General features: G+C 52.4%; 1 protein-coding gene across 6 annotated transcripts; it reads right to left on the bottom strand.

The window, feature by feature from the left end:
- Positions 1–1,766: 1,766 nt before the first annotated feature.
- On the bottom strand, positions 1,767–21,256 carry DENND2D (DENN domain containing 2D). Of its 6 annotated transcripts, none has more exons than XM_053891269.1 (12): positions 20,960–21,256; positions 16,209–16,384; positions 15,262–15,374; positions 14,488–14,557; positions 13,689–13,766; positions 12,503–12,643; positions 11,327–11,475; positions 7,019–7,196; positions 3,719–3,760; positions 3,245–3,329; positions 2,700–2,942; positions 1,767–2,276 (listed from the first exon to the last, which is right to left on the bottom strand). In XM_053891269.1, exons 1-12 carry the CDS (start codon positions 21,015–21,017, stop codon positions 2,200–2,202), a joined length of 1,410 nt encoding a protein of 469 aa, XP_053747244.1. In that variant the 5' UTR covers positions 21,018–21,256; the 3' UTR covers positions 1,767–2,199. The 6 variants fall into 6 exon arrangements, with proteins under 6 accessions (XP_053747244.1, XP_053747246.1, XP_019313366.2 ...); XM_053891271.1 differs by having other exon boundaries at positions 2,700–2,939; XM_019457821.2 differs by lacking the exon at positions 20,960–21,256 and adding an exon at positions 16,987–18,195.
- Positions 21,257–25,485: the final 4,229 nt, after the last annotated feature.

The raw sequence follows: 25,485 nt of genomic DNA, 5'->3' as shown, positions 1-25,485 counted from the left end.
TCCTTGAGTAGTACAATAGACACAGCAGATGGTAATTACCTACAGTGGAAATTGAGGTCTGCCGAGAGGCTAAGTGGTGTATCAGTGTCACACAGTCGTTCCTTTTCCAAATAGGGACTAGACTCTGTATCTTCTGAATCCTGGTCCAGTGTTCTCTCCTCACACCATAGTAGGTTTTTGTGGGCTAAAGCTATAAACCCAGATGCTCAAATCTTTTTCAGCCATAAAGGGAATCTGAAAAATGCTCAGATACTCCGTGTGTGCTTTCTTAGCTCCAGGTACATCGTCATCAGATCAAGGGTACATTTATAGTCAACCTCAGCTGGCCCGCCTCCTCTTTGATCCTATACCTAGTTGGGTGTCGGAATCACCTGAAGGAGCTTTAGAAATTACAGGTTCCCAGGTCCTATCTCTAGAGATGCTTTAGTCAGTTTGGGATGAGGCCTCAGAAAGTATTTTCAAAAGCTTCCCAGGACTCCAGTCCATGTTCTAAAACCTTCTGAGGTACAGCTAGGTTTAGGAACGGCGCTGGCTCTTAGAACCCGTGAAGAGTAGCAGCATCGCTACAGGCGGTGTGTGGACAGTGGAACATCTGCCGCCCGCAGCGTGTGTCTGTGCTCCACCCCCCGAAAACATTTGTGTTCTTCGTATAGAATTCAGGGGCCTCTGAGGGCCACGCTCACACACACACATTCAAAAGATGAGAGTTTTGAAAGGTAAGAGGCTTCTAAAAGTTTCCCATCCCTATCAGTGTTGAAACAGAAGCTGTCATTGGAAGTACAGAGGGAAGGTGGACCAGGTGACCACTCAACTCCTTTGGACCCTTAAGATTATAATACTCTTTTCTGAAAGGGGGAAACGGCAATGCAGCAATCCCTCCACCGTTAGCTAAAGAGTTGAAATTGGTGTCTAAGGGGGCACCTGGGGGGCTCAGTCAGTGACGCGTCCAACTCTTGATTTTGTCTCAGCTCATGATCTCATGGTTCATGGGTTTGAGCCCTGCATCATGCTCTGCACTGACAGTGTGGAGCCTGCTGGGGATTCTCTCTGTCCCTCCCCTGCTGTCTCTCTCAAAAAATAAACAAACTCAGAAAAAAAGTTTAGGGATGCCCGGGTGGCTCAGTTGTTTAAGCATCCGACTTCAGCTCAGCTCACGACTTCACAGTTCGTGGGTTCGAGCCCCACGTCAGGTTCTGTGCTCAGAGCCTGGAAACTGCTTCAGGTTTTGTGTCTCCTCTCTCTTCCCCTCCCCAGCTCACGCTCTGTCTCTCTCTCAAAGATAAATGTTTAAAAAAAAATTTTTTTTTTTAATTTTTAAAAGAGTTGAACTTGGTTTCTCAAAATAACCAAGTAGGAAGTTGGATGTCTACAACTGAAGGTTCCAAACCTTCAGTTGTGATGGGCAGACAGACCTGCCTATGGAAGCAATGTAGAGCTCTTCACTGGCTTCTGGGAACTGACATCTCCTACCTCGAGTTTCCCTGGAATGCAGATACTTCCGTGGCCAGCAGCCTTTCCTCCCGGATTCTGGAAGGCACACCCAACTAGACCCAAGAACTGCCGCCCTGTCCCAGTGCTGTTGCCGCTTCTCCCGGTATCCCTACCCTTCCTGTTAGAAGCAGAGCAGCTGACCCCCAGTCCAAACACAGCCCCAAAGTTCTGGGCCACAGTGGCCAGGTCTCCCACTCCCCATGCAGATTATTCTCCTATCTTTTTGCCTTGTGCTCCTGGTTTCTCCCCCCAGCGTGGAGGCCAAAGATAACACGTAAACAAGACTTTCATCTTTATTCTTATCTTCCTATGTCCACAGACCTCTTTTACGTGGAGAGACTAAGCCTTTGGGCCACAAGTACTTTCCCTGTTGAGGACTTCATCATAGTGGTTCCTGGAAGAGGGCATTCACAGCAACTTCTAAGGCTCCACAGCACCTGTGCTACTGTGCTGTGTCACCTGCGCAGAAAATGTAGCTTTGAGCCCAGCTCCGTGGGCATGGAGGTCCGAGCCTTCCACGGTCCTGGGAAAGCTGATTCCAGGGATCCCAGACCCAAGACACCAGCTTGACGCCAGACCTGGTTACCAGGACTCGGAAGAAGGCCGTGGGTTCTGGGGGCTGCGAGCTTTGCCAATCCCACCGTGCTGGCAGGGGCCAAAGTCCAAAACTGACCCGTGAGTCCAGTCCCCCGCTTTTGACCACAGCTCTTATTTCACAGTCTTTTCCCTTGATTTCTTCTGTTTCTTCTGTTCCTCGTATTCAAGTATCTTCTGTTGGAAGTAGCCTGTGGGTTCAGAAGCCGGTGTTAGAGGCATATAATCCGACCAGGTGGACGACGATGAGGTCAGGAACGGGGATCAGATATACCCTCTCTGTCTCTTCCACCACCACACCCACATTCCCGCCAGGACTCCCATGTTCTCACAGGCCTCTGGAGATCCAGGTATTCAATTTGGCCCCAATCTGGGGCTACAAATAGAATAGTTAGTAGAAATTAACTCCAGATTAAAACAAAGAGCAAGTTCTACCAAATGGCAGCCCAGAGGCATTTTCTGAGGCTTCAAGTTACTTTGTTCCAACCCCCCTGACAAGACTACATCTTATTTTGTGGGCCTCTAGACACCATGCTGTTCATCCTCGGGCCACACCTGACTTGGAGGCAGTGACCCTCTCTGGGCTTGGAATGATGGGGGCCGTCACCGCATACCTGCAGGAGGGTGCTTGCTCTTCTCAGCTTCCTGGATGAAAAGGGAGAAGAGCTGCGTCTTCACAAACTTCTTCACAAATCGGCGGTTGGTCTTGGAGGTCAGAGCCTTATAGAAGGCCCGTTCTTGGAAACGGCCTTGCCCGTTTGCCTCCCGCTTGATGTAGGAAGCATAGTGGCCCACAGTCTTGACAAAGAACTGCACAAATGGGCCCGAAACATGCTCGTTGAGCTGTTCGGAAGCTGCTGGAGATATACAAGAGGCCGTCTCAGAAGAACCACCCACTCTTGCCTCCAGGTGGCTTTCACCGCAGGGAAGCGGCCAGGGTAGGCCTCATAATTACCAATCAAAATAGGAGATTGGGTACGGGTTCTCCACCCCTGCTTAGGAAGAATGACATCTTGCACTCAGACTGGCCCTAGAATCTAGGCACCTGGGACTGGCCCAGGACTGCTGAGTGAGTCCATTTTAGTCTGGGCAGGGGTGGTCGGGAATCCTGCCCTCAGGCTCTGTGGAGAAACCCAAATAAGGAGGACCAAGGACTTACTCTCGAACTCATTGATCCCCTGGCCAAGAGACTCTAAGATGTCATCCTGAAGCTTGGGTGGTAGGATATCTTTTTCATCACCAACCTAGGACAGAACAGAGCTCAGACGTCAAGCTGTCAGGGAAGCGGTGTCTTCATAGGAGGTGTATCGGCAGATAGCGTGAGGAGGGTGTGAATTCTACACCCCAACTCTACCCCCAAATAATTGGCCATGTAAGAGAGAAACAACAGACACTGCCTCTGGGTCTTGAGTCCGAGTGTAAACATTAGCAAGTCTTCTCTATATCCCTGGGGTACTGGGTTTACAACCCTGCTTTAGAAGCATCAACACCGATCGCCTCATAGAATGGTCTTAGCGTGGGTTCTCCCCCAGCAAAAGCACTTCAACCACGTGGAAGGAGGTGGAGCATGGGAGAGATGAGTGTGATAGACCAGGTGGTGGGCCTGCAGGGGTGTCGGAGCCCAGATACTTACTGACATTAAGAAGGTTCCTTCACAAAGATTCACCAATAGGACCTGAAATAAATAGAGCGAATGGTTTTCCCTCTTCCCATCAGAGACCACAGGGGCACTTACCACCTGCATTTCTGCCTGTGGCCGTACCTGTCAGCCCAAATGGCAACAAGATCGGCAACTGCAATTCTCCTTTCCTGCGTGACACCCTCCTCTCTCACCCTTCCCCTCTTTGGAAACCCCAGTTCCCTTCCTGGGGAAAAGGAATGAGGGTGTAGGAAGGGGGTGGGGAGGAGCGCTAAGGTAGGAAGGAATACAACATGGGAGAAATCACAGCCAGTCACTCTTAATGAAACACGGATCACAGGAATGGCTTCTAGATCTGGAACATTTAGCACGCAGCACACACGATCAGGCTTTGCACATTTTCTCTCAGTTAATTCTCCCCACGGTCCTGTAGAGGCAGGCACTATCCCCATTTTGCAGGCGAGGGAACAAACAAGAAAGTTGTCCAAGGTCTTACGACTAGTAGAGCCCATTTCCAAGCCTAGATGGGTCCTACGTTCCGCATCCCTTTCTCCACCACCCTCCTTCAACTCCCTGCCCTCTGGTCAGATTTAGGACAGCAGTGGATGGCTTTTGATCTTTTGATGCTTGCAACAACTTTCTGTATGATCTCCTGATGTCCTAGTTTAAAAACTTCCTGGGAGCTCTGGACCTTCCCACGGGAAATGGGAAGAGAAGGAAATGAGCCCAGGGCAACAGGAATAGGGAAGGAGAGGTGGTGAGGAAACCATGTGTGTGTCTGCAGGCTGCAGGGAAGGCACGCACAGGGCTGGCAGTTGAGTTCTGCTACCGGCTCCCTCACTGTCCAAGGGGCCCTCGGTCCAGACTCGAGATTACAAATTGGCATCCTGCTGGTGGGATTCCAACCTGCTGATCTGTTTCTTTGATCCTCAGAGTACGTTTAAACAATTGAGTTGGTTTCCAATATTCAAAATGGGAAAAATCACTTAAACTTGGTTTTAGGACTCCTGAAAAGTCAGGAACTCTAACACTGGTTGGTCCACATTTCCTTATTTTTTTTAAAACTTATTTTATGTTTATTTACTTTTGAGAGAGAGAGAGACAGAGGCATGAGCAGGGAAGGGGCAGAGAGAAGGAGACGCAGAATCCAAAGCAGGGTCCAGGCTTGAGCTGTCAGCACAGAGCCTGACACGGGGCTCGAACTCACAGATCACGAGATCATGACCTGAGCTGAAGTCAGACGCTTAACGGACAGAGCCACCCAGGCACCCCTGGTTGGTCCATGTTTCTAAAGGACCATGTTCAGATGGAACTGAGTGCAGCTGCCCCCTTTAGGTGGGGCACGTGCTCGACAGTTTGCCATGATCCACAAGCCTGGCTTGGTCATTTAAAGGCCTGCTGGGCCCCCCTTTGCAGTTTGGACTCTTGATCTTGCCAATATGGTGAATGATCCCTTGTATGCTCCGTTCTTCCAAATAAAAGGAAAGAGGGACCGGAAAGTGTGCCAAAAGACAGAGTAGGCACTGTAAATATCCATTATCAGGGGAGAAAACGTTGAACTAGTCCAGGCCTGAGATCACTTGACTACATAGGCTCACATGCCTTCATTCAGGGAAGGCGGTTCATTTCAGGGAGCTAAGAGTATGCATGAAGAATTTTTTTTGTGAAGTTGTTCCCCAGAATCTTTCTAGTAATCGCTATATTACGGTCTGTTGAGTGATCCCTTCCAGAGAGCTTATGTGGGCCGCCAGAGAATCCCCCCACAGCGCCAGCGGCCCCTGGCCTTCCCCCTTCCTCAGCCCCTGCCCATTTCACAGAGCAGCTGCTGAGGACGAAAACAGGCCAAGGCTCTTGCACGGCAGGCCTTGGGGTGTCGTCCTGCCTGGCTGTCGGGGAGGAGTCGGAACTGCGGTGTCAGCAAGTTTCATAACTCCTAGGGTTGGGATATTTTAAGTCCTTGCTAAACGTGGGGCTAATACTCTGACCCAGTTAGTCACACGGCAAAGGCTCCTTCAAAAGCCCTGTCTACTCAGCACTTACGAGGAGGGCTGGGAAGGCCAGGGAAGTTAGGAAGGGAAGTAGCTGACTTCTTTACTTCCCAGCAACATGTTGTATAAGAGGGGCTTTGGTTCTATCTGTGCTAGGTTCCATTATTGCCTGTGTGGCCTCGAATAAGTCAACTCAGTTCTTGGGACCTCCATTGTTTCTTACGCAAATGGGGGAAATCTTCCCCCTCAGGCTGGTTCTTGCCTCTTCAGTAGCTTCCTACTAGACCTCACCTCTTCCCTTGGTCAGCCCTTTACACAGAAGTCAATGGTTAGCCAGTGTAGACATCCCTAAGTAACTCTCATAACTGAGATTATAGTAACGTGCGATCTTGGGAACAGGCAGAGTGCATGTTTTGAGTTGTTCTTCCAACACTGGAGATAGCTTTATGCTACCAATGCCCGTTTTCACCACGCAGCCCTCTGGGCGTGTCTGGGCCACCGCCAAGAAACCAGAAGCTGACAAAACCAAGGGGGATCTGGACCTATATCCTCATTAGCCAAGTGAGCTCTGAGGTTATCAGAGAGAGAACTCTTGTGGGGCATCTGGGTGGCTCAGTGGGTCCAGTGTCGGCCTCTTGATTTCGGTTCTGGTCATGATCTTGCAGTTTGAGTTCAAGCCCCGCGTCAGGCTCTGCACTGACAGTGTGGAGTGTGCTTGGGATCCGCTCTCCCTGCCCCGCCCCTGCTCATGTACACATGCGCTCGCTCTCTCTAAATAAATAAGTAAACAAACCTTAAAAAAAAAAAGAAGAAGGTAACTCTCACTGCAAAACTCTGCATTTATCAAGGCTCTTCGTTTGCAGGAGGGCTACATTAGCTCCCTTGCAAGGAACACAAATGAATTCTAGTGGGGTGTGGTGGCGTATAGACCAGCTGCGTTTGTCCATTCAGATGAGTGAGGGGACACCCCAGGGCCTGCCCTTTGGAGCCAACCGACCTAGGATGGCTGGACGACCCCTGAATAAGCCGCCCCTGAAGCCCAGAAGGAAATCTTCCGGGAGGAGGAAGTAGCCACGTGCTGAGCATCAACCATGCGTTAGGCACCGGGCTATGAGCTTTCCTGCAGGCTCTTTCCCCCAGAACCCCTAGCACTTGAACACTGCCGTCCCCGTTTTGCAGAGAAGAAGCTCAGGCTGAAAGAGGGTAAGCAACTTGCTCCGAGTCACACGGCTGTTAGTGGCGGAGCCCAGGTGCGAAGCCAGGTGTGCCCGGCTCCAAGCGACGCCCTCTTCCTGCGGCACCATACCTCTTCCATGGGGCTATCCATAACCTGCTGCCGAAAGCGCATTTGTACTCCGACCATGAAGGGAGTGGGGCAGCAGACAGTGTCCAAAAGGCTCTCGGGGACAACGGGGATGTAGGTGTGCGCCCAGCTGAAGGGGTAGAGCAGCGCGGCGGCAGCGTGGATGCACTGAGACAGGGTGCTGGGGACAGGGCACAGAGAACACGAGTCAGAGGGGCCTCCCTGCGCCTCCGCCACAACGCACCCCCCACGGCCCCCGCCGACGGCAGGAGCAAGTCTAGAGCCGTGCGGGTCGCAGAGCTTGGGACTACCGATGGCTGCGGGGAGGGAGCGCGGGGGACAGAAGCCAGGAGCGGCCGAGGCTCCTCTCATCCAGGATGGGGCCTCTGTCTGACCCTTCTTTTCCCGCCCAGTTGGTGCCCCTTCACCCCTCTGCACAAAAACACTAGTGGCTCCAGAGAGGGGGGAAGAGGAAATGCCTTCACTCCAGCAGCTTACTGAGTGAGCCCTTCTACACGCTCACCGCTGCACTAAGGATGCGGACACCAGGAAGTACAAGGCGCTGACCCCGCTGAACAAACTCACAGTGTAGTTAAGGAGACAAACGTAAACAGTGAGGCACAGCAGAGAGGCGAAGCCGTGTTTCCTCCTTGTGGCTATCCACCCTCACCCGTACGTAGTCTTTACCTCTCACGGCTCCCTCTGGCCACCGGAGGTTATTTAAAGTTAACAGGTTGGTGCCAGAGCGAGCTTGGGAAATTCCTAGATTCCAGGAACCTTTGCCTGGCAATTCCTACCCGGAAAGTCCCACAGAGGTGGCCCCTCCACCCTTCCAATGAAGCATTCCCCCGGATGATTCCTGCCTCGGTCACAGCTCAGGCAGACTCCTCACCACACCCCCCGACACACACACACACACACACACACACACACACACACGGCCCGTTCTCTGTCCTCTCCACTCCTCTCCACGGCTTCTCCGTGGCTCCCCATTTCTCCAAACAACACCCAACCCGAGGCCAATCAAAACACAGATACAGAAACCGTGTTTCAGTTCTTGGAATGGAGCTTGCACTTCCTGAGTCACAAAGATTGAGTCCCTGAGGGTCTAGCCGGGCTTAGGCTGACTGGAAGTCTCCTCCCTGCCTGTGCTTCAGGGGTCTGACAAGCTCAGTGTGGGAAGGAAGTGGGGGTGCGGGGGGGCGGGGGGGAACCTCCCTGGAGAAAGTGAGCACCTGAGAGGCGAGTCCTGCCTGCCCTGGCCCGTGCCCAGGCCAGCAGGCACCTGGAATCACCTTCACTTCCCAAACACTGATCTCAGGGGAAAAGGAGGAAGCCCAGCTCCAGCCACAAGGGAAACTTCGTATTTTTCTACAGGGTTGAAAGTGGGAACACTATTTCCGGAGCAGAAGATGCCACCACTTCCCTCAAGGTTTTAGCCTACAACGAGTGCCTTTTTGGCGGTCACTGATTTTTATAGAATGTTCAGCCCAGAGACCTCCAACCCTACACGCTTCCTTTCCCCTAATACCCATGACATTCCCCTGACCCTCTGGCCTAACATTTGAGCCCCTAACCTAACCTCCTTTTCTTCTTCCCTAAAAGATAGAACCAGGGTTGTCAGTCCAGTATCCTTGGCTTTCTCCCTCCCCAGACATGAATAAAAGGTCAGCCTCCTACTGTTTTATGATATTTTCCTCCTCTTCTATCATATGTCTCCCCATGTCTTTCTCAGACTTGAGGCCCGTAAGAGGTAGAGACCAAGAAACGACAGTCCCCTTCTTTGACTATGTACAGGGATGTATGCAGCTGTGAACTTATCATGAAGGATAACAGCTAGCTTTGGCACAGCAAAGGAAACCATCAACGAAATGAAAAGGCAACCTACTGAATGGGAGAAGATTTGAGGATGACATAACCAATAAAAGGTTAATATCTAAAATATATAACGAACTCACACAAGTCAACACCAAAAATCATCACAGTCATGTGATTAAAAAATGGGCAGATGACCTGAATAGCCATTTTCCTAAAGAAGACACACAGAGAAGATCCTCAGCACCACTAATCGTCAGGGAAATGCAAATGGAAACCACAATGAGATATAACCTCACACTAATCAGAACGGCTTGTATCAAGAACACAAGAGATAGCAAGTGGTGGAGAGGATGTGGAGAAAAGGGAACTCTTTTCATTCACTGTTGGTGGGAATGGAAAGTGATGCAGCTACTGTGGAAAACAGTATGGAGGTCCCTCCAAAAGTTAAAAACCAAAATACCACAGAACCCAATAATTCTGCTGTGTGTATATCCAAAGAAAACAAAAACACTAATTTGAAAAGCTGTATGCACCCTTAGGTTTACTGCAGCACTCTTTTACAAGAGCCAAGATACGAAAACAACCTAAGCGTCCACCGATCGGTGAATGGATACAAAAGAGTGGATATATACACATACACAAAGGAATATTAGCCATACGAAAACAATGAAATCTTGCAATTTCTTTTTTTTTTTTTTAGTTTTTTTTTAACGTTTATTTATTTTTGAGACAGAGAGAGACAGAGCATGAACGGGGGAGGGTCAGAGAGAGAGAGGGAGACACAGAATCGGAAGCAGGCTCCAGGCTCTGAGCTGTCAGCACAGAGCCCGACGCGGGGCTCGAACTCATGGATGGCGAGATCGTGACCTGAGCTGAAGTCGGACACTTAGCCGATGGAGCCACCCAGGCGCCCCTTCAATTTCATACCAACATAGATAGACCTAGACCTTGTACTATGCTAAATGAAAGAAGTCAGACAGGGGCACCTGGATGGCTCAGTCGGTTGAGCGACCGACTTCGGCTCAGGTCATGATCTCAAGGTTTGTGAGTTCGAGCCCCGCGTCGGGCTCTGTGCTGACAGCTCAGAGCCTGGAGCCAGCTTCCGATTCTGTGTCTCCCTCTCTCTCTGCCCCTCCCCGGCTCATGCTCTGTCTCTCTCTGTCTCAGAAATAAATAAACATTAAAAAAAAATTCGGAAGTCAGACAGAGAAAGACGAATACCGCCTGAGTTCACTTCTACGTGAACCTAAAAAACAATACAACAGACAGAAGCAGACACAGACCCATAAATACAGGGAACAAACTGGTGGTTGCCAGAGAGGAGGTGGGAGGGAGGATGGGCAAAATAAGTGAAGGGGGTTAAGAGGTACAAACTTCTGGTTATAAAAATAAGCAAGTCACGGAGATGAAAAGTACAGCGTAGGGAAGAGAGTCCACAACATTGTAATAATGTTGCAGAGTGACTGACCGTGACTACACCTATCTTGGGGAGCACCGAGGAACGTATAGAACTGTCGAATCAATATGTTGTACACCTGAAATTAATATAACACTCCGGGCTACGCGTATGCCTGGCAGGGAGGTGGTGCACTGTGTCATTTGATCCTCGACAGAAGCTTATGAGGTAGGCACGATCCTTATTGTGATTTTACAGATAAGGAGACTATGACTTCAAGAAGTCAAGAAACTACCCTAAGGGAAAGCACACAGTTAAAGGTAGAAGAATGGTTTGGACTTGAACCTTGCCCTGCTGATTTCAACACCTGTGCATTCAACCACTACAGATTCCTACATCCCCTAGGGTCAAAGACCATGTCTTGTTTGTCTGTATCTTCCTGACGTTTGGCATCTGGCAGACAGCTGACACACAATAAATGTTTGTTGAATGAGTGAAAAAATGGATAGATGAGATGTGTCTGCCATTAAGGATGATGGGCTTGGGGCGCCTGGGTGGCTCAGTCGGTTGAGTGTCCGACTCTTGATTTTGGCTCATGTCATGATCTCAGTTTGTGGGGTTGAGCGTCGAGTTGGGCTAAGCACTGATAGCATGGAGCCTGCTTGGGATTCTCTCTCTCCGTCTCTCTGCCCCTCCCCTGCTTGCACACTCCCTCTCTCTCTCTCTAATAAATAAATAAACTTAAAAAAAAAAAAAAAAAAAGGGATGATGGGCTTTTGACCTCCAAACCTATATACGCCTTCTTCCCCTCCCTAAGCCATCGGGAGCAGAATCCCATCTGCACCCACCCTGACTGGTCTCTGCCTGGAGCCAAATCTGGATCTTTCTTCACCCTTAGGCAGCAATCAAGTTTGGAGGCAGAAGCAGGGGAATTGCAACAGCTGTTTCTCTAGGAGGCTTAGTGCAAAATCAGACCTGGAGGCAGGAGGGTGGGCGTCAAGGTCCTACAGCCTGATTCCCTTAGAGAACCCTCCGGTCCGTCCCCTGAACCCAGGGGAGCCAGACGGCCCGGGAAGTGGCCCAGCAGCTGGACCCACCTGAGATCTTCTGCCAGGAAGATGATTCTTCTCTCCAGCACTGCAGAGGCAAATATCTGAAGGATCTGCTCAAAACGGAGACAGCGCAACAGAGATCTAAAATCCACGTGTTCTAGGTGGGAGTCCAGGGGCCGTGTCAGGGAGATGAACTGCAGGGGAACCAAGGAGAGAGAAGGTGTCACCACATTGAAAACTCGCAGACCCTGGAACGCTGGGTCTCCACCTGCCTCCCCTCCACTCTCCTGGCTACATCTGATCCCGCCTCTCCCCTGCTAGAAGCACTTCGGTGGTTTCCCTTAGCTCTGAGGGTCATGCCGACCCTGTCCCCCTTTCCAGTCTGCTCTTCCTGCCTGAGGGTCCTCACAGGTCAGGTCACCCTTCTGCTTGTCTCCTCCTCCCTCCGGCCCAGAGGCCCGCCTAATTGGGCGTGTGTTTCCATCATTTTCTCATGGAGCATCTGGTTTCTCCCCTTTCGTCACTTTAAATTACATACTTATTTGTGTCTTTCCTTATTTAGCGTCTGTCTCCTCCACTAGATTTTAAGCTCCAGGAGGTCAGGAATCCTATTCATTGTATTCACCGAGTTGTATCCAGAAAATTGCATCGCCTGGTGTAGGGCAAGCATTCTATGGAGACTGTGAAAAGGCCTAGCTCCTCCCCTCATTTTTACATAGGAAAGCCAAGGTTCAGAGAGGCAGGCCGATCTTCCACAGTCCCAGGGGGCAGGACTGGAAGAGACAGCCTCGTGCCTGCAGTGACAGCATCCCCGTGTGGCATGGGTGGGGACACAGGGGTGGGGAGGGATGATAACAAGTAGACAGATGGGAGGCCATGAGGGAGTGATACTGGACACACACATGGGAAGATAAAGGTGGTAATAGGGAGAAATGGCCGTTTGGGGCTGGGGGCACAGTCCATTCTAGCACCAGGAACCTTAGCTTACATGTTTTTTTTATTATAGATACAAGTCTTGGTGGCTCGAACAGTAAGTAGGTCCCTGGGAGCATCAGGTTGGGAGCGTCAGAAAACATGGGCTTGATTTTCAGCTCTGTCAATCCTTCTAGTCAGGCCCCGGTCCCGGCCTGGCTCAGTCTGGGTGTGTTAACCAGGGCGGGGGATGGCATAACTGTGACAGCGGTACCACCGAAGCTGGGGCTCACGCACTCCATAACCCACCTCAGTGCCCGAGTCGGGGATGAAGCTCTTGAGGGTGACAGTCTTCCCGGGGGCAGGGAAGGCCGCCTCTCGGAGGCCCTGCATGAACGGGTAAATGACGGCCACGGAGATCTGGTGCCTCTTCTCCACCTCATCCAGGATCTGCAAGGAAACGGCTCAGAAGGATGCCACCGGGAAGTGGCAGAGAACCCCGTGCGTGCATCTTCCCGCCCTGCACTGATCCAGCCAATCCCCGTGGACCTTCTAGGCTTCCCTCTCTTCCCCGGCAGAGCCCAGTCTGCTGTTTCTCTCCTGCAGGAGGCCTGTAGCCTTCTTCCTTTCACCCTCTCCCTATCAGTCCGTTCCTCCCTTTTCCTGGCACCACGTAACCGCCTTCCCCCCGGCAGTCATCCCAGAGCCAACCACCGCACACAGCGGTATACCATGTCTCGTCACGCTGGCATGCTGGGTGCAGTGGGAGCCTAGAACCCTGGGCCTCTTGGGTGTTACTCTGCCCTCTGACTTCCACTGGAGACTCGCCAGGGCCAGGGCCAGACTGCATCCCCGAGAACCCAGCCCAGATGAACACTCCACCAAGCAAAGGCTCACAGCGTCCTGCCCTCACCCTCTGAAGATCCTGCTGGGGGCAGAGCACATTGAAGCTCTTTCGTGGCCACCAAGACATGCCTGTCCGTTCTGAGGCCTGACTCAGGTGCACAGGCCCTGCAGTTAGCTCCAGAAGCCCTAGGGACCTCCCCCCTCAGAGGGCTCACAGGGAGTCTCGGGGCCCCCCTGTAGAGCAGCCGTCTTCACCCTTGTTCAGTGTTCTGCATTTCTCATGTCGCTTCATTCGAGCCTCGTGCCAGGCCCTAAGCCAGGGAGGTGAGCCATCACTGCACGTCCTTGACAGATGAGGAAACGGGAAACTCCCGCCCCCTAACCTGGGGCTTTCCCTGCTGTCCTGCTCCAGCTGCTTTCTTACCTGACCAGAGGGGGAGCGTGGGCTCTCTGCAGGGGAGAAAGTCCCAGTTTTCTCGAGCCCAAGCTCCTCTCTGCCTCAATTTCCCCAAGTGTGCCTAGGATCGACCCCGGCTGTGAGAAAAGAAGTCCACTGAGGGCCCAGGGAGCACAGACAGGTCAGGCGGCCAGGCCGACCTGGAGGCTGAACAGGTCAAACAGGCCCCAAGGAATCCCGCTGCACCTCTACCTTGGAGAACAGGCCGAAGCAGCCGATGCAGCTGATGATGCAGTAAACCTTGGGAAGGCGAGAGCCACGGCCGGCGGGCTGGGGAGGGACAGACAGGCTCCTTCAGTTCCGCAGCCTCCCCAGGGCTTCTCCCAACTGGGGCTGACTGGGCACACGGCTGGTGGCTGGGACTAGGGGACTCATGGGGAAAGGCGGGCCAGACGGAGAAGCCCCTGGCTGTGCAGAGCTTCTGTTCATGGCGCAGGCAGCAGGGAGGCCAGAACAGCCACCACAGTCAAAAGAAGATGGCCTTGAGGGGGCCAAGCCCTGCCACCGTCAGCACCAGCACCATGTAGGGCCCGCAGAGAAAGGGAGCAAGTGTGCTGTAGAGATGAGGGAATGGCGAGGGAGGACAGCACTGTAAAAGTGACTTGGAGAATCCTCTTGAGACCCAAGAATCATCGTCCAGCCCCAGTCTATGCTCTGGGAGGCTCTGGGGGCCAAGGAGGCCAGGACTGGGTACAGAAGGTGGAGAAGGGATTAGGCAGGAGCCTCCCACACAGGGAGATGTCAGAAGCTTGGGGAGAGAAGAGACCAAAGCATGGCCAGCAAAGGTCCCCTGGGTGGGCAAGGAGGGGCAAGTGTCCCCGTTCCTGCAGGGTTGCAGAGGGCACTAACATGGCAGCAGGTGCTGGGCCGTGCGCTCCCCGCAACCACCACTGCCAAGGAGCCTTGGCTTTTGCAGCTGAAGCTTGAGCAAGCCCAGCTGTGGAGCCGAGCGGGCTGCAGAGAGGAGGGGGCAGTTCTGAGCAGCACAGACCAAGAGGCGCCTGCAGTATCCAATCTTCCTGCTCCCATCCACGTTGGTCAGAACGAAGGAAAAGGTCTCCCTGAAGAAGAGCACACACATGGTTTGCATTTGCCCACTAGACCCTAAAACAGGAAGGCGGCAGCCTCAGAGAGATGCTGAGCAGGGTCAGGGGGGCAGAGGGGAGCTGCTGATTAATCTTGAGAGTAATAATAACACCAGTAATTTATTACGTGCTTACTGGCTCCCAGCTCTAAACGCACCACCTCGTTTAATTGTCAAAACAACCCTTTGAGGTAGGTTCAATTACGATCCCCACTTGAAAGACAAAGGAACTGAGGCCGCAAAGGTGGTTCTTATCCAAGGTCATTCGACTCAAAAGTGGTAAAGCCAAAATGCGAACTCGGGCAGCCAAAAACCAGGGCTGATGCTGAAAGGGACTTTGCCACATTGTCTTCATTGAAGCCAAAGGCCTTCTGCTGAGTCCAGCTTCTTCCAAAAGCAGCCAAAACATGGCGACTGTCATTCCCAGGAGAGGTGAGAGAACCTCGCCCTTCTCTGGACAGAGGTGACAGGCCGGTTGACCGAGTTGGCTAAGATCCCTGGCCTTGGGGGACTCCAGGAGAGATGTTTATAAATGGATTGACTACAGCCCCTCCCCATCAGGAGAGAAGCTGGTGAGAACTGGCATCCACACCAAGTGAGGGAGCCACAGGACCCACATGGCTCACACTTGTCCCTTCTCCCCCAGTCCCAGGTTCCTCTGTCCCAGGCCCGGGCAATTACCTGGGGTACTCAGTGAGCGGTGCCCACTCATTCCCATCTGGGAAGCAGAACAAGGGGATGGCACTGAGCAGCCGTTCCTCCTCCTCCTGCTGGCCCCGGAGCAGGTTCTCTCGCTATAGGAAACAGGGGAAAAGCCCAGTGAATTGTGGGGGCAGGGGCAGGAGGAGAGGGCTTGAGGGCTGGCAGGCTGCTCTTGAGGCTCTAAAGCAGTTTGAGAATAAGCTGTCCTGCTGGCATGGGGGCTCAACGTGCCTCTGCCTGTCACTCTGCACAGGGACTTCATTCAGGGTCTGACCAGCCCCACGGCTGAGTCTACACGAGCCTGAGTTAGACATCAGTATCCTAAGGACCCACATAGGCAGGAAGGGGGCCAGGGCCTCACTTGGTATAGAAAGGCCCAGAGGCTGCCTGGCCTCCTGGAGGGGCCACGTGAGAGAGCCACCACATTAGAGAGGACAGGTGGCCAGCTCAGTTACCAGGCCGGCAGGGTCAGTGAGGATGCCCTACGCCCGCCCCTGACTGCAGTGCGGGAGCAGACATGAAGGAGCCTGGTGTTTGGGCTGTGGCCACAGGCTGAGCCTGCCCACCAGCTGTGTGCCCGCCCCACCCTCTCCTTCCCACCCACCCCAGGGAGGGGATGCCCGCAAGGAGGTCTGGCAGAAGGTAAGCTTCTCTACAGAGAAGGATGACTAAGGATGGAATTTGGAAGAACTAGGAGGCCCCAAAAGGGGCAGAAGAACCAGCCTGGTCTCCTGGCCAGGGAGCCCAGGTCAGTTCCTCACAAAGAAGCCAGACCTAGATTCTGTGGGTGATAACAGGAAACAGGGCTGGGCCTGAAGGAAACAGGAGCGGAGGAGCGCAAGGCGGCTCTCGACCTGAGCCCTGGCACCGTCCCCCTCTCAAACACCCAAACCTGGGCTCCCCCTGCCCCCTCCTTCAGTCCTTACCTTGGGAAACTGGTAGGTGATGGTGGGCTCATAGTCATGCCCTGAACTCTTTTTTTTGAGGGAAACCACGAAGAGGTATTCAAAGAAGTGCTGCCCTCCAGCAAAGGTGGACAGACAGTGCTCCGGGGCCCTTTCTGGTTCCTTCACAGCTTCCCTCAGGTTGTCCTGGCGACTTCCTGAAACCAAGACACCAGACCCCACTTGGTATCTCCCCAGCCCATGCCCCAGGTGGAGCCTGTGTGGCTCCCGGCAAGTTGTGCACCTCGGGGCCGCCAGGCCAACGCTAAGGTCCCCGGAGGCTTCCCCGCTCCTCAGGGCCTGCAACAGGGTCAGAACCAACTGGGCATTTTCCGTGCCTGCCCTGGGAGATTTGAAAACCCAGGGAGCCAAGAGGGGGACAGAAGCCACTGATTTGGATGCCAAGGAAAGGGACTGGGGAGCCACTTGGGAGGCCCTATGCCCCAGAGGCAGAGACTGTGCCCACCCACAAGTGCCCAGGCCAGTACCTGAAAGAGTAAGCCCTGAGCGGACATGTATCCAAAGCAGAACGGGTCCCAGAGCCACGTGCCTGTGACCACACAAACCCCCCCATGGGGAGGCATGACCAGCTCTAAAATCCAGTGGGGGAAGTATTCTGGTCTAGTCACACGGGGGACCAGGTGGAGGTCAAACTATAAAGATTCTACATGTAAGAAAAGGAAGAAGCATTTCAAGGAAGAAACAGCCCCATCCAAGAGGGTCACCCTAGAAAACAGGAAGTGGGTAATCCAGTCCAGACCTGCTCGGAGTCGGGGCAGCCGGTTGCGGAACAGCCTGAGCATCGTGCCTACCACTTGTCCTTCCATCTTCTCGAACCTGCAGGGCATTGGAGTGCTTCCCTTTCCTCCTACAGACCGGCTACAGAGAGTCTGAGAGAGGGGCCGCTTCAGTCTCCAACCACAACTCCGTGAAGCCAAGCCATGTGCTGCCTTCCAAACAGGGGACGGCAGTTTCCATGCTGAGCACACAATGGCTGAGCAAGAAGGATGTGACGGGACCCAGGAAGGCAGCAGAAGGCCCGCACCAACAGAGGCAGCATCCTGGCACTGCAGCTCAGACCTCAGCTCCTCCCAAGAGCCCCAGGGTGTGGCGAGAGAAAAGGTCGTGAGCAAACACCTCCAAGGCCCAGCTGCTTTCTGGGCTAAGGGCTGTGAATTCTGGGCTGCGGATTGTGCAACGGGTTTATTTACAACTTCGGGACAGTGAAGAATGCCTAAGAGCATCAGACTGTGGGCACTGGAACTTCACCAGCCCCAGGACAGGGATCTTATATCCCCATAACTTTGACTCCTGACCTTTCACATCTCAACTTGGCCCACTACCGCCCCAAACCCCTGCAAGGCCCCATGCTGCATTCAGGAGTTTCCAGGACTTCAGGACTGCAAGCAAGAGGATAGGACCAAATATTCCCCACAGCCAGCATACCACTGCCTCCCTTGATTAAGATAAATAGACTCAGTCCATTAATTCTCTAAATGGAAAAAAACCGTTCTAGCATGAGAGAGTTCTGGAAATTGATACGAACGTAAAAGCCTCCTCTCCTGGAGGTAAAATAGAGAATAAATCCATCTCTGAGCTGGAGAGTTCCTGATACTTCAGGATGATCTACAGCGATGCATCTCTCACCGCACCTCCCCCCCTCCCCCCCTGCAATATATCCGAAGTCTGACTTCTCTCACGGGAACCGTTCCAGGGCTCCAGCAAAGGATCCCACTTCCCAAATAGGAAGCACTGACTCAGGACAGTCTCCCTGGCCTACAGTAGGGGACGGACTGGTAGCCTCAGCAGCTTGAGGGGCATTCGGTGACAATAGAAAGCAACTGGGTGATCTCTGCCCTACCCCCACTCCTGCTCAGGCTTTTTTCCCCGTTGAGCCAGGTCAATAGTTCTGCCCAAGCTAAAAGCAGAGCCCCTTGGGCTCTAGTGGTATCTAGAGCCAGGAGGCTGGGGAAGAGAGAAAAATAACAATAAGTCACCTATGAATGAGTAAATGCCCAGGGTCAGAGAGGACTTTGTCAGAAAGCTGACTCTAAAAGGGGCCAGGAAGCAAAAGCGTTTGGTATCAGTGTTTGCCACTCCAGCAAAGAATTAGCAGCCCGCTGGAGGAAAGTGGGTTGCTTGAAAGGGGGAGATGGCTGCCTTCTTCTTAAGAGCTCCAGATTGGCTTTTGTGGGACTAGTAAAAGCCAGGACTCAGGGGCCCCAGACACGACTCGCGGGGAGAACCCACAAGTAAGGATGTGACAGATTCTGTCATGGTGAGGACAATGACCCAGAATACTCAGAACTGTCACCACGCCTTACAACCTGCACAGACTTGTTGCACAACCCTCACCACCTGAGGAACAACCATCTTCCTCATACAAATGGGGAAACTGAGTCACAGAACAAGTCAGGGGCTATTCAGGGACTATTAACAGAATCGGGGGGGGTGGGTAGGAATTATGAGAGTCCCATGTCTATGCTCCTGCCTTTTAGATATAGTACACACCAAACATTCCACAAATGTGGGCTGCCCCCTGTTTGCAAAGGTCTTTGAGAACCCAAATCTTTTCACTGACCATTCCAGAACCTCAGGAAATTATGCCTTTCCCTGAACCCTTTGGGTTGCATTTTCAGCCCATTTCCTCCTGCTTTATCAGCAGAGCCAGGAGAACAGCAAAACTCACAAAATCAAACAAAAGAGATTACCAGACTTTTGGGCTGAAGCCCAAGAAATCCAGAAAAGGATTGCTTTCTTCTCCCTTTCAAAGAGGTTTATCAACAGAAGAGAAAAGCTGAACAGAAAACATTCATCCTAGGGGCACCTGGGTGGCTCAGTCGGTTGAGTGTCCAACTTCGGTTCGGGTCATGATCTCGAGGTCTGTGAGTTTGAGCCCCGCGTCGGGCTCTGTGCTGACAGCTCAGAGCCTGGAGCCTGCTTCGGATTCTGTGTCTCCCTCTCTCTCTGTCCCTCCCCCGCTTGCACCCTGTCTCTCTCTGTCTCTCAAAAATAAATAAATAAATGTAAAAAAATTAAAAAAAAAAAAAAGAAAGAAAACATTCATCCTATTAATATAGGTCATCTCATTTAATCCCTGGTGCCCTGGAGTGCAATCACAGTCCTGAGTTTTTTAGTTGAGGAGGGAGCCACCCCTCCTAGGGAAGTCGAGAGTCTGGTTACACTTGTTCCTCCACCAGGAAGCCCCTCCCACGGCCACCTGACTAAAGTCACAAAACCAGCTAGACTATAGGTAAGGGGACTTTTTAGAACTTTGATGTAGAAGGCTGGCTCTTCCTTTTCTAGCTCAGCTGCTCTCCACTCAGGACCACCACCACTGCCACTTCTTCCCACCAGGATGATTTACACATGCGTGTACGTGCACACACATAAACACACGCACACACACACCTCTTACCACACAACTGCTCTGAGGCCAAAAGGGAAAAGAAGATGCGGGAACTCCCCAGAAAGGTGAAGGATGGCATGGAAGACGAAGAGAGCACACTCTCCTGGCCCAACAGGTGGCCAAGCAACACCGGCTGCTCACCTCACAGCTCCTCCTTGATGCCCAGACACCATGATCAGCCCACTTTGGGGGCTGGGGTGGGAACAATTGGAATGTCTCCTCTGGGCTGCCAAAAGCAGAGCTCTGCCATTCACACAGCCTTCTGAGGATTGAGGGAGTCCAGGAAAGCCCAGGCCAGTACTCTCCAGAGAAAGGAGGACACCAGCGAGGTCAGAATGGCCGAACTCTGTGCCAACCCTTGCCGTCCAGAGCCCTGCCCCCATTCCGGTCTCTGAAATAGTCTGGGAGTGGGGGGGGGGGGGGGGTGGCAGGAGGGATGGCAGAAGGAGCACCTGTGTCTCACCCCAGATCTGCCCAATTCGGGGGCCTGGCGTAGGAAGGGGACTTTTCAACTGCCAATGTTAGAAAGCTGTCTGGGAGTGACCCGATTTACCTTCCAACCGACTCCTTTCTCCTCAGAATGTGCGACCTCTGGGCAAAGTATCTAAAGGACACTTCAGGACTGGCTACCGGCAAGCCGAAATAAATGTTTGTTGAATGAATGAAAACATGAATGAATTCCCAATTGTGTTCTTGCAAAGCCCAGCGCCCCTGCTAGGAAGAAAGGAAGTGACTTCTACTGGAGTCCCCACAACCCTGGACGGGAGGAATTCTTTCCCCCTCACCTGGGGGTGGGGGTGTCAGCGGCCAGGGCAGGCGTGCCCTGTCTGGTTCGCAGGCTCTAAGGCCCCGCAGAGCAGGCGCTCTCCCAGGTCTGCCGGGGGCCACACTCCCCGGGGCCCCGCCGCCCTCAGGTGGGGGCGGTCACGTCGGGGGAGCGGAGTTTCCGAGGAGCGCAGCGGGCGGGGCGGGGCTGGGGTTCCAGGAGGGCGCCTCAAGCACACTGCGGTTGCACCACAAGCTTCCTGGCTGGGAGGACACGTGGCCCCGGGGCCCCACAACGGCTTCCTTCGGCCCGCCGCCTCCCCCTCGCCCCCGCGGGCCTGGGCGCCCCTCCGATCTCCGACCCCGGCGCCACCTCGCCACGTCCCCTCCACCTGCGCCCCCTCTCCGGCTCACCTGGCGCCAGGCCTGCGCTCCTAGTGGCCCTCACTCGCCCCCCCGTCGAACCTCCCCCCGCCACCCTCTCCCCCGGCCCCCGCCCCGCCAGCCTCGAGGCCCGGCCCCCGGCTTCCCCGCCCCCGCGCCCCGGCCCCGCACTAACCCCCGCGGCGGCGCTTCAGTCTCAGGCTGGCTCGGAGGCGGTGGCCGAGCCCATCCATGGCCCGGCGAGTGCCCGGCGCCGGTCCCGGGTCCGCGCCGGCCCCGCCCCCAGAGCTCGCCCTTCGCGGACCCGGCACTTTCGCTTTCACGAGGGGGGGTGGGGGGGAGGCCGAGGGCACAGGCCCGGGACCGGGCGGCGCACCTTCCGGACGGCGGGCCAAACCCCGGCGCACCTGGGCGGGCCGCCTCTGCCCTGGGCACCCCCCCCCCCCGCCCCCGGCGGAGCGGCGTGGGGTGACAGAGGGCGCTCGACGCGCGTCCGGGAGGGGGCGGTGCCACCGCGCTCCCACCCTCCGTGGGGCGCCCCGGGAAGCTCGACTTGCCCGAGCCCGCAGTCCCCAAACGCGCGAGTGCGACGCGGTCACGCCCTACCTTCTCGGCACCGGCTGGGAGTGCCCTGTGGGCACCGGGGCCCTTTCCAGGTGGCTCCACTTATCTCAGAGTCGGCACACCTTCCACCCTTCCATCTCTCCCCACCCCGCAACTGCTGTAGCCTCTGGCCATTTCCTTCTGTGTCCTATGCTTTCTCTGTCCTTGCACCCATAGGGCACGTGTCCCTCGCTCTTTTCCCTATTTCACTTCCCTAAGAACCAACGAGCCAACGACAGCCCTTCGGGCTCCCGAGGAGGGACTGGAGGAACCCTTAGGGATCTGACCCTGACTTGCGTCCCGAGTGTGCTTGGGCAGCTCAGCAAAGTGGGAGTAAACCCTGCCCCGCCAGCCCACAGACATGTGAACGCTAAGGAACAGAAAGCTCTTTGTAGACTATCATGTGATACAAATGTAAGGGATGGTGATGGTGATGGTGATGATGATGGTGGTGATGGTGATGTCAGCTGCAGCTATCCACACTCCTGGTCTAATCCGAAATCCCCATAGAGCCTTTCAGCTCCTCCTCCGCCCTTCTCCTACTCATTGAATTCCGAACGAACACGCAGAGACTTCAAGCTTCAGTTGTCAGACATGAAAATTTGCATCTGATAAGCCCCACTTGCTTCTGGGCCACCTGCCTGGCTCTCCTCTTCCTCCCAGACCTGCACCTGTAGGCTGGGAAGGGTGGGGCATGTGCAAAGTCTATCTGAAGTTTCTGCATTCAAAGAGGTTTTAGCCTCAGTTTCACTTGTGAGAGGCACAAAGGCAGAAGACACTGGCAGAAATATGTCTGGGCTCTATAGAAAGGACGCTCAGACCTACACCTCCTTTCTGTCACCCACGCATGGCCTCCAGGTACCTCTCCTGTCGCAGACAGGGTGGGTGAGCAGGAGTGGAGAATCCAGCCCTGGTATTAAACTGTCTAGTCTTTGCCAGGAGGTTTTAAAAGTTGGCCTCTACTCTGGGCATATGCAATTTTGTACTTAATTACACAGTCTGTTTCTGTTCCCTATTCTCTGTGTGTTCCCACACGCAAGGACACCTCCTCCCCAAGTATCTCCTCTTGGCTGGTGTCTTATGCATCTCTGTGTAAGTACAACAGTTGTTCATGATCAACGTGTCCAGTCGGTTGAATATTGTCGTGCCTTAATTTTCTCAACCTATTTTATGGCGGTCCAGACCAAATCACTTCCTCCCTTTAAAAACAGGCAAAGAAATATGTGCACATGTACAACTAAAAAGCATACACAAATATTCATGGAAAGCCTACTTGAAATAGCCTCACACTGGAAATAATCTCAAGTGTCCATAAACAGTGAAATGGATGGACTGTGGCATATTCTTACAATGGAGTACTATGCAGCAGTGAAAAACATCAATAAACCACTGTGGCACACAACATGGCTAGTCACACAAATGTGATGTTGGGCCAAAGAACCAGACATGAAAGAGCACATAATGTAAGGTTCCATCAATATATAAAGTTAAAAACAAGCAAAACTAATATATATAGTATGAAAAGCCAGGATGATGGCAGATTTATGGAGGAAGGAGGAAATAATGACTGGAAGGATACCATAGGGCTTCTGGGTGCTGGAATGTCCTCATTCTTAACATAGTGGCAGATACATAAATGTGTTTACTGTGTGATCATTCTTTGTATTGTCCAGTTCTATGCATTTTTCTATATGTTTCTATATGTTTCATTTTTCTTAGAGAGAGAGAGAGAGGGCACAAGTGAGTGAAGGGCAGAAAGAGATAGATAGAAATGGGGCTCACCTGAAGTGGGACTCGTGTTTTTACCTGAAAGGGGGCTCGTGTTCACCTGATTCGGGGCTCAAGCTCACCCGACATGGGGCTCGAACTCACGAACTCTGAGATCATGACCTGAGCTGAAGTCAGATGCTCAATGACTAAGCCACCCATGTGCCCGGAGTTTAATTTTAAGAGACTTTAAAAAATACTCATCAGGACCATAGGGTGACATAAATGGAGGTATAAGCCAGTTGAGAATGAGAAGGTACGGATAACTGTAGGAAAGTTAATTGTGGCATAGTTAGAGGGACATATGGGTTTGAAGCAGTGGGTTAAACATCTGAATAATGGAAACAAAGATGACCTTTTATATTACAACAAAGAGCTTCTGGAGCCGAAGGTCTCAAATCTCTCCCTTTTAGACAGGAGTTTGTGCTCTATATTTGGATAACCTTGAGATTACTCAACTACACTTTCCTTTTCTAGAGTTTTCCCCAAGAGGCATCAGCTGTGTCTCTTTTGCCTAACTCTGTGTCCCCAGGGCCTGGTAACAGTGTAGGCACACATGACGTAATCAGTAAATACTTGAGTGAATAAATGAATGAATGAGTCGAAGGGTAGTCTGCCCTAAACTTCCATCTCTACGGAGACAGAAAATCACTTGAAACGTTTTGTTCCCCTGGGTTCTACTGAGGTTGCTTAACACCCATTCTGCCTTTTACTTTGCTGGCAGCCTTTGGCCAGAGTTGTATCACATGGGTGGAATCTGAGCATCGTAGCCCCAGTCTCCTTTCTTGAGCCTCGTTTATAGTGGGCATGTGACCCAGCTCTGGCTGGTAAGGACATTATCTGTTCTAGTCGAGGAGTGATCTGCTGGGGATGTCTGGTATGGGTTTCCCTAGAAGGGATGGTGTTTTTCTGCCTCTGGCCATCACTGGGTTTGAGGAGGGCAAGAGCTGCGGAGGCAAAGCCAGCACATGCACAGAACAAAGCCAACGTGCTCTCAGAGTAAGGAGGCAGGAGCCCGGTGTGGCTGGCAGGAGCCGGGAGCACCTCTTGCTACCTTAGGTAATGGCTCTCTTGACAGATTAAGGCAGTGAGCTTTCTAAATACATTTTACATGGCTTCCAACACAAATACACACACATGTAATATACAAAAACTACAGAAGTTTCACAGGACAATACCACTCCTACTCTTTGCAAGATAGTTCTCCTTTTTTCTTCCATTCTATTGTTGCATTTTTAAAAAGACATAACTGAGGGGCGCCTGGGTGACTCAGTTAAGCGTCCGACTTCAGCTCAGATCATGATATCATGGTGTGTGGGTTCAAGCCCCACATCGGGCTCTCTTCTGTCAGGGCAAAGCCCAATTCAGATCCTCTGTCCCCCTCTCTCTCTGCCCCTCCCCTCCTTGTGCTCTCTCTCTCTCTCTCTCTCAAAAAAAAGTAAACATTTTTAAAAAGACATAATTGAGGCACCCTAAAATCATTACACAAACCCAAAAATGTGTGTGACCTACAGCATAAAAAAATTGGGAGTTTTCTGGTACTTTTTCTGCAAACTCTGAAGTCCGACTACCTTGGGTTGGTATCCCAAATCTGCCAGTTACCAGCTTTGTTCAATTGCCCAAGCTTCTTCACCTCTCTGATTCTGTTTTCTTATTATCTGGTGGGAGTAAGAAGGGCACCGACTTCCTAAGGATTGTTGTTCTAAGGATTAAATGAGTTAATATATGTAAAGCAGTTGGAATGGGGAGCCATTGGGAGGTCTGAGCAGAAAACTGACAGGATCTCCCAAAGCTGACTTAGGCATGGTCCCTGCCCTCACAGAGTTTACATTCCTCTGGGGAAAATATAATGCAGAGGTACTGGGATGAAGAGAAACACATAGCGGTCTAGAAACATGAAGGAGAAACTTGCATTTTGGCTGGTAAAATAAAGTCTCATAATCTCCAGGAACTAGGACTGGGAGATAAAATGAATTTGGAAAATTCTATTTGCTTAAAAAATATAATACACTAAGTTTTAGAGCAATGTCAGGTACACGAAAATCGAAAGGAAAGTACAGTGCAGAGCATATTCCCTCACCTTCACCCTCACAATTTTCCCTATTATTAACATCTTGTATTTGTGTGGTACATTTGTTAGAATTGATAAGGCAATATTGATACACTATTAAGTGAGGTCTATAGTTTACATCAGTGTTCACTCTTTGTCCCATACTTTCTGTGGATTTGGGCAAATGCACAGTAACATGTATTCATCATTACAGTATCATATGCAATGGTTTCACTGCCCTAAACCCCGCTCCCAAGCCTATGCTCCACCGACTTACTCAT

The sequence above is a fragment of the Panthera pardus genome, unplaced genomic scaffold (genome assembly GCF_024362965.1).
Source record: "Panthera pardus isolate Hobbes unplaced genomic scaffold, ASM2436296v1 HiC_scaffold_11, whole genome shotgun sequence".
Classification (NCBI taxonomy): Eukaryota; Metazoa; Chordata; class Mammalia; order Carnivora; family Felidae; genus Panthera; species Panthera pardus.
This window is presented reverse-complemented; position numbering and strand designations above follow the sequence as displayed.

What these genes read in the sequence shown, in the direction of transcription:
- DENND2D (XM_019457821.2), bottom strand. Translation starts at nt 17,470, where the DNA reads ATGCTCTTAGGCATTCTTCACTGTCCCGAAGTTGTAAATAAACCCGTT. An exon ending in TCACCTACCAGTTTCCCAAG is followed by an intron (nt 15,375 to 16,208) that starts GTAAGGACTGAA and finishes TGTTTCCTATAG; the next exon opens with CGAGAGAACCTGCTCCGGGG. An exon ending in AAGGAACCTTCTTAATGTCA is followed by an intron (nt 3,330 to 3,718) that starts GTAAGTATCTGG and finishes GTTCTGTCCTAG; the next exon opens with GTTGGTGATGAAAAAGATAT.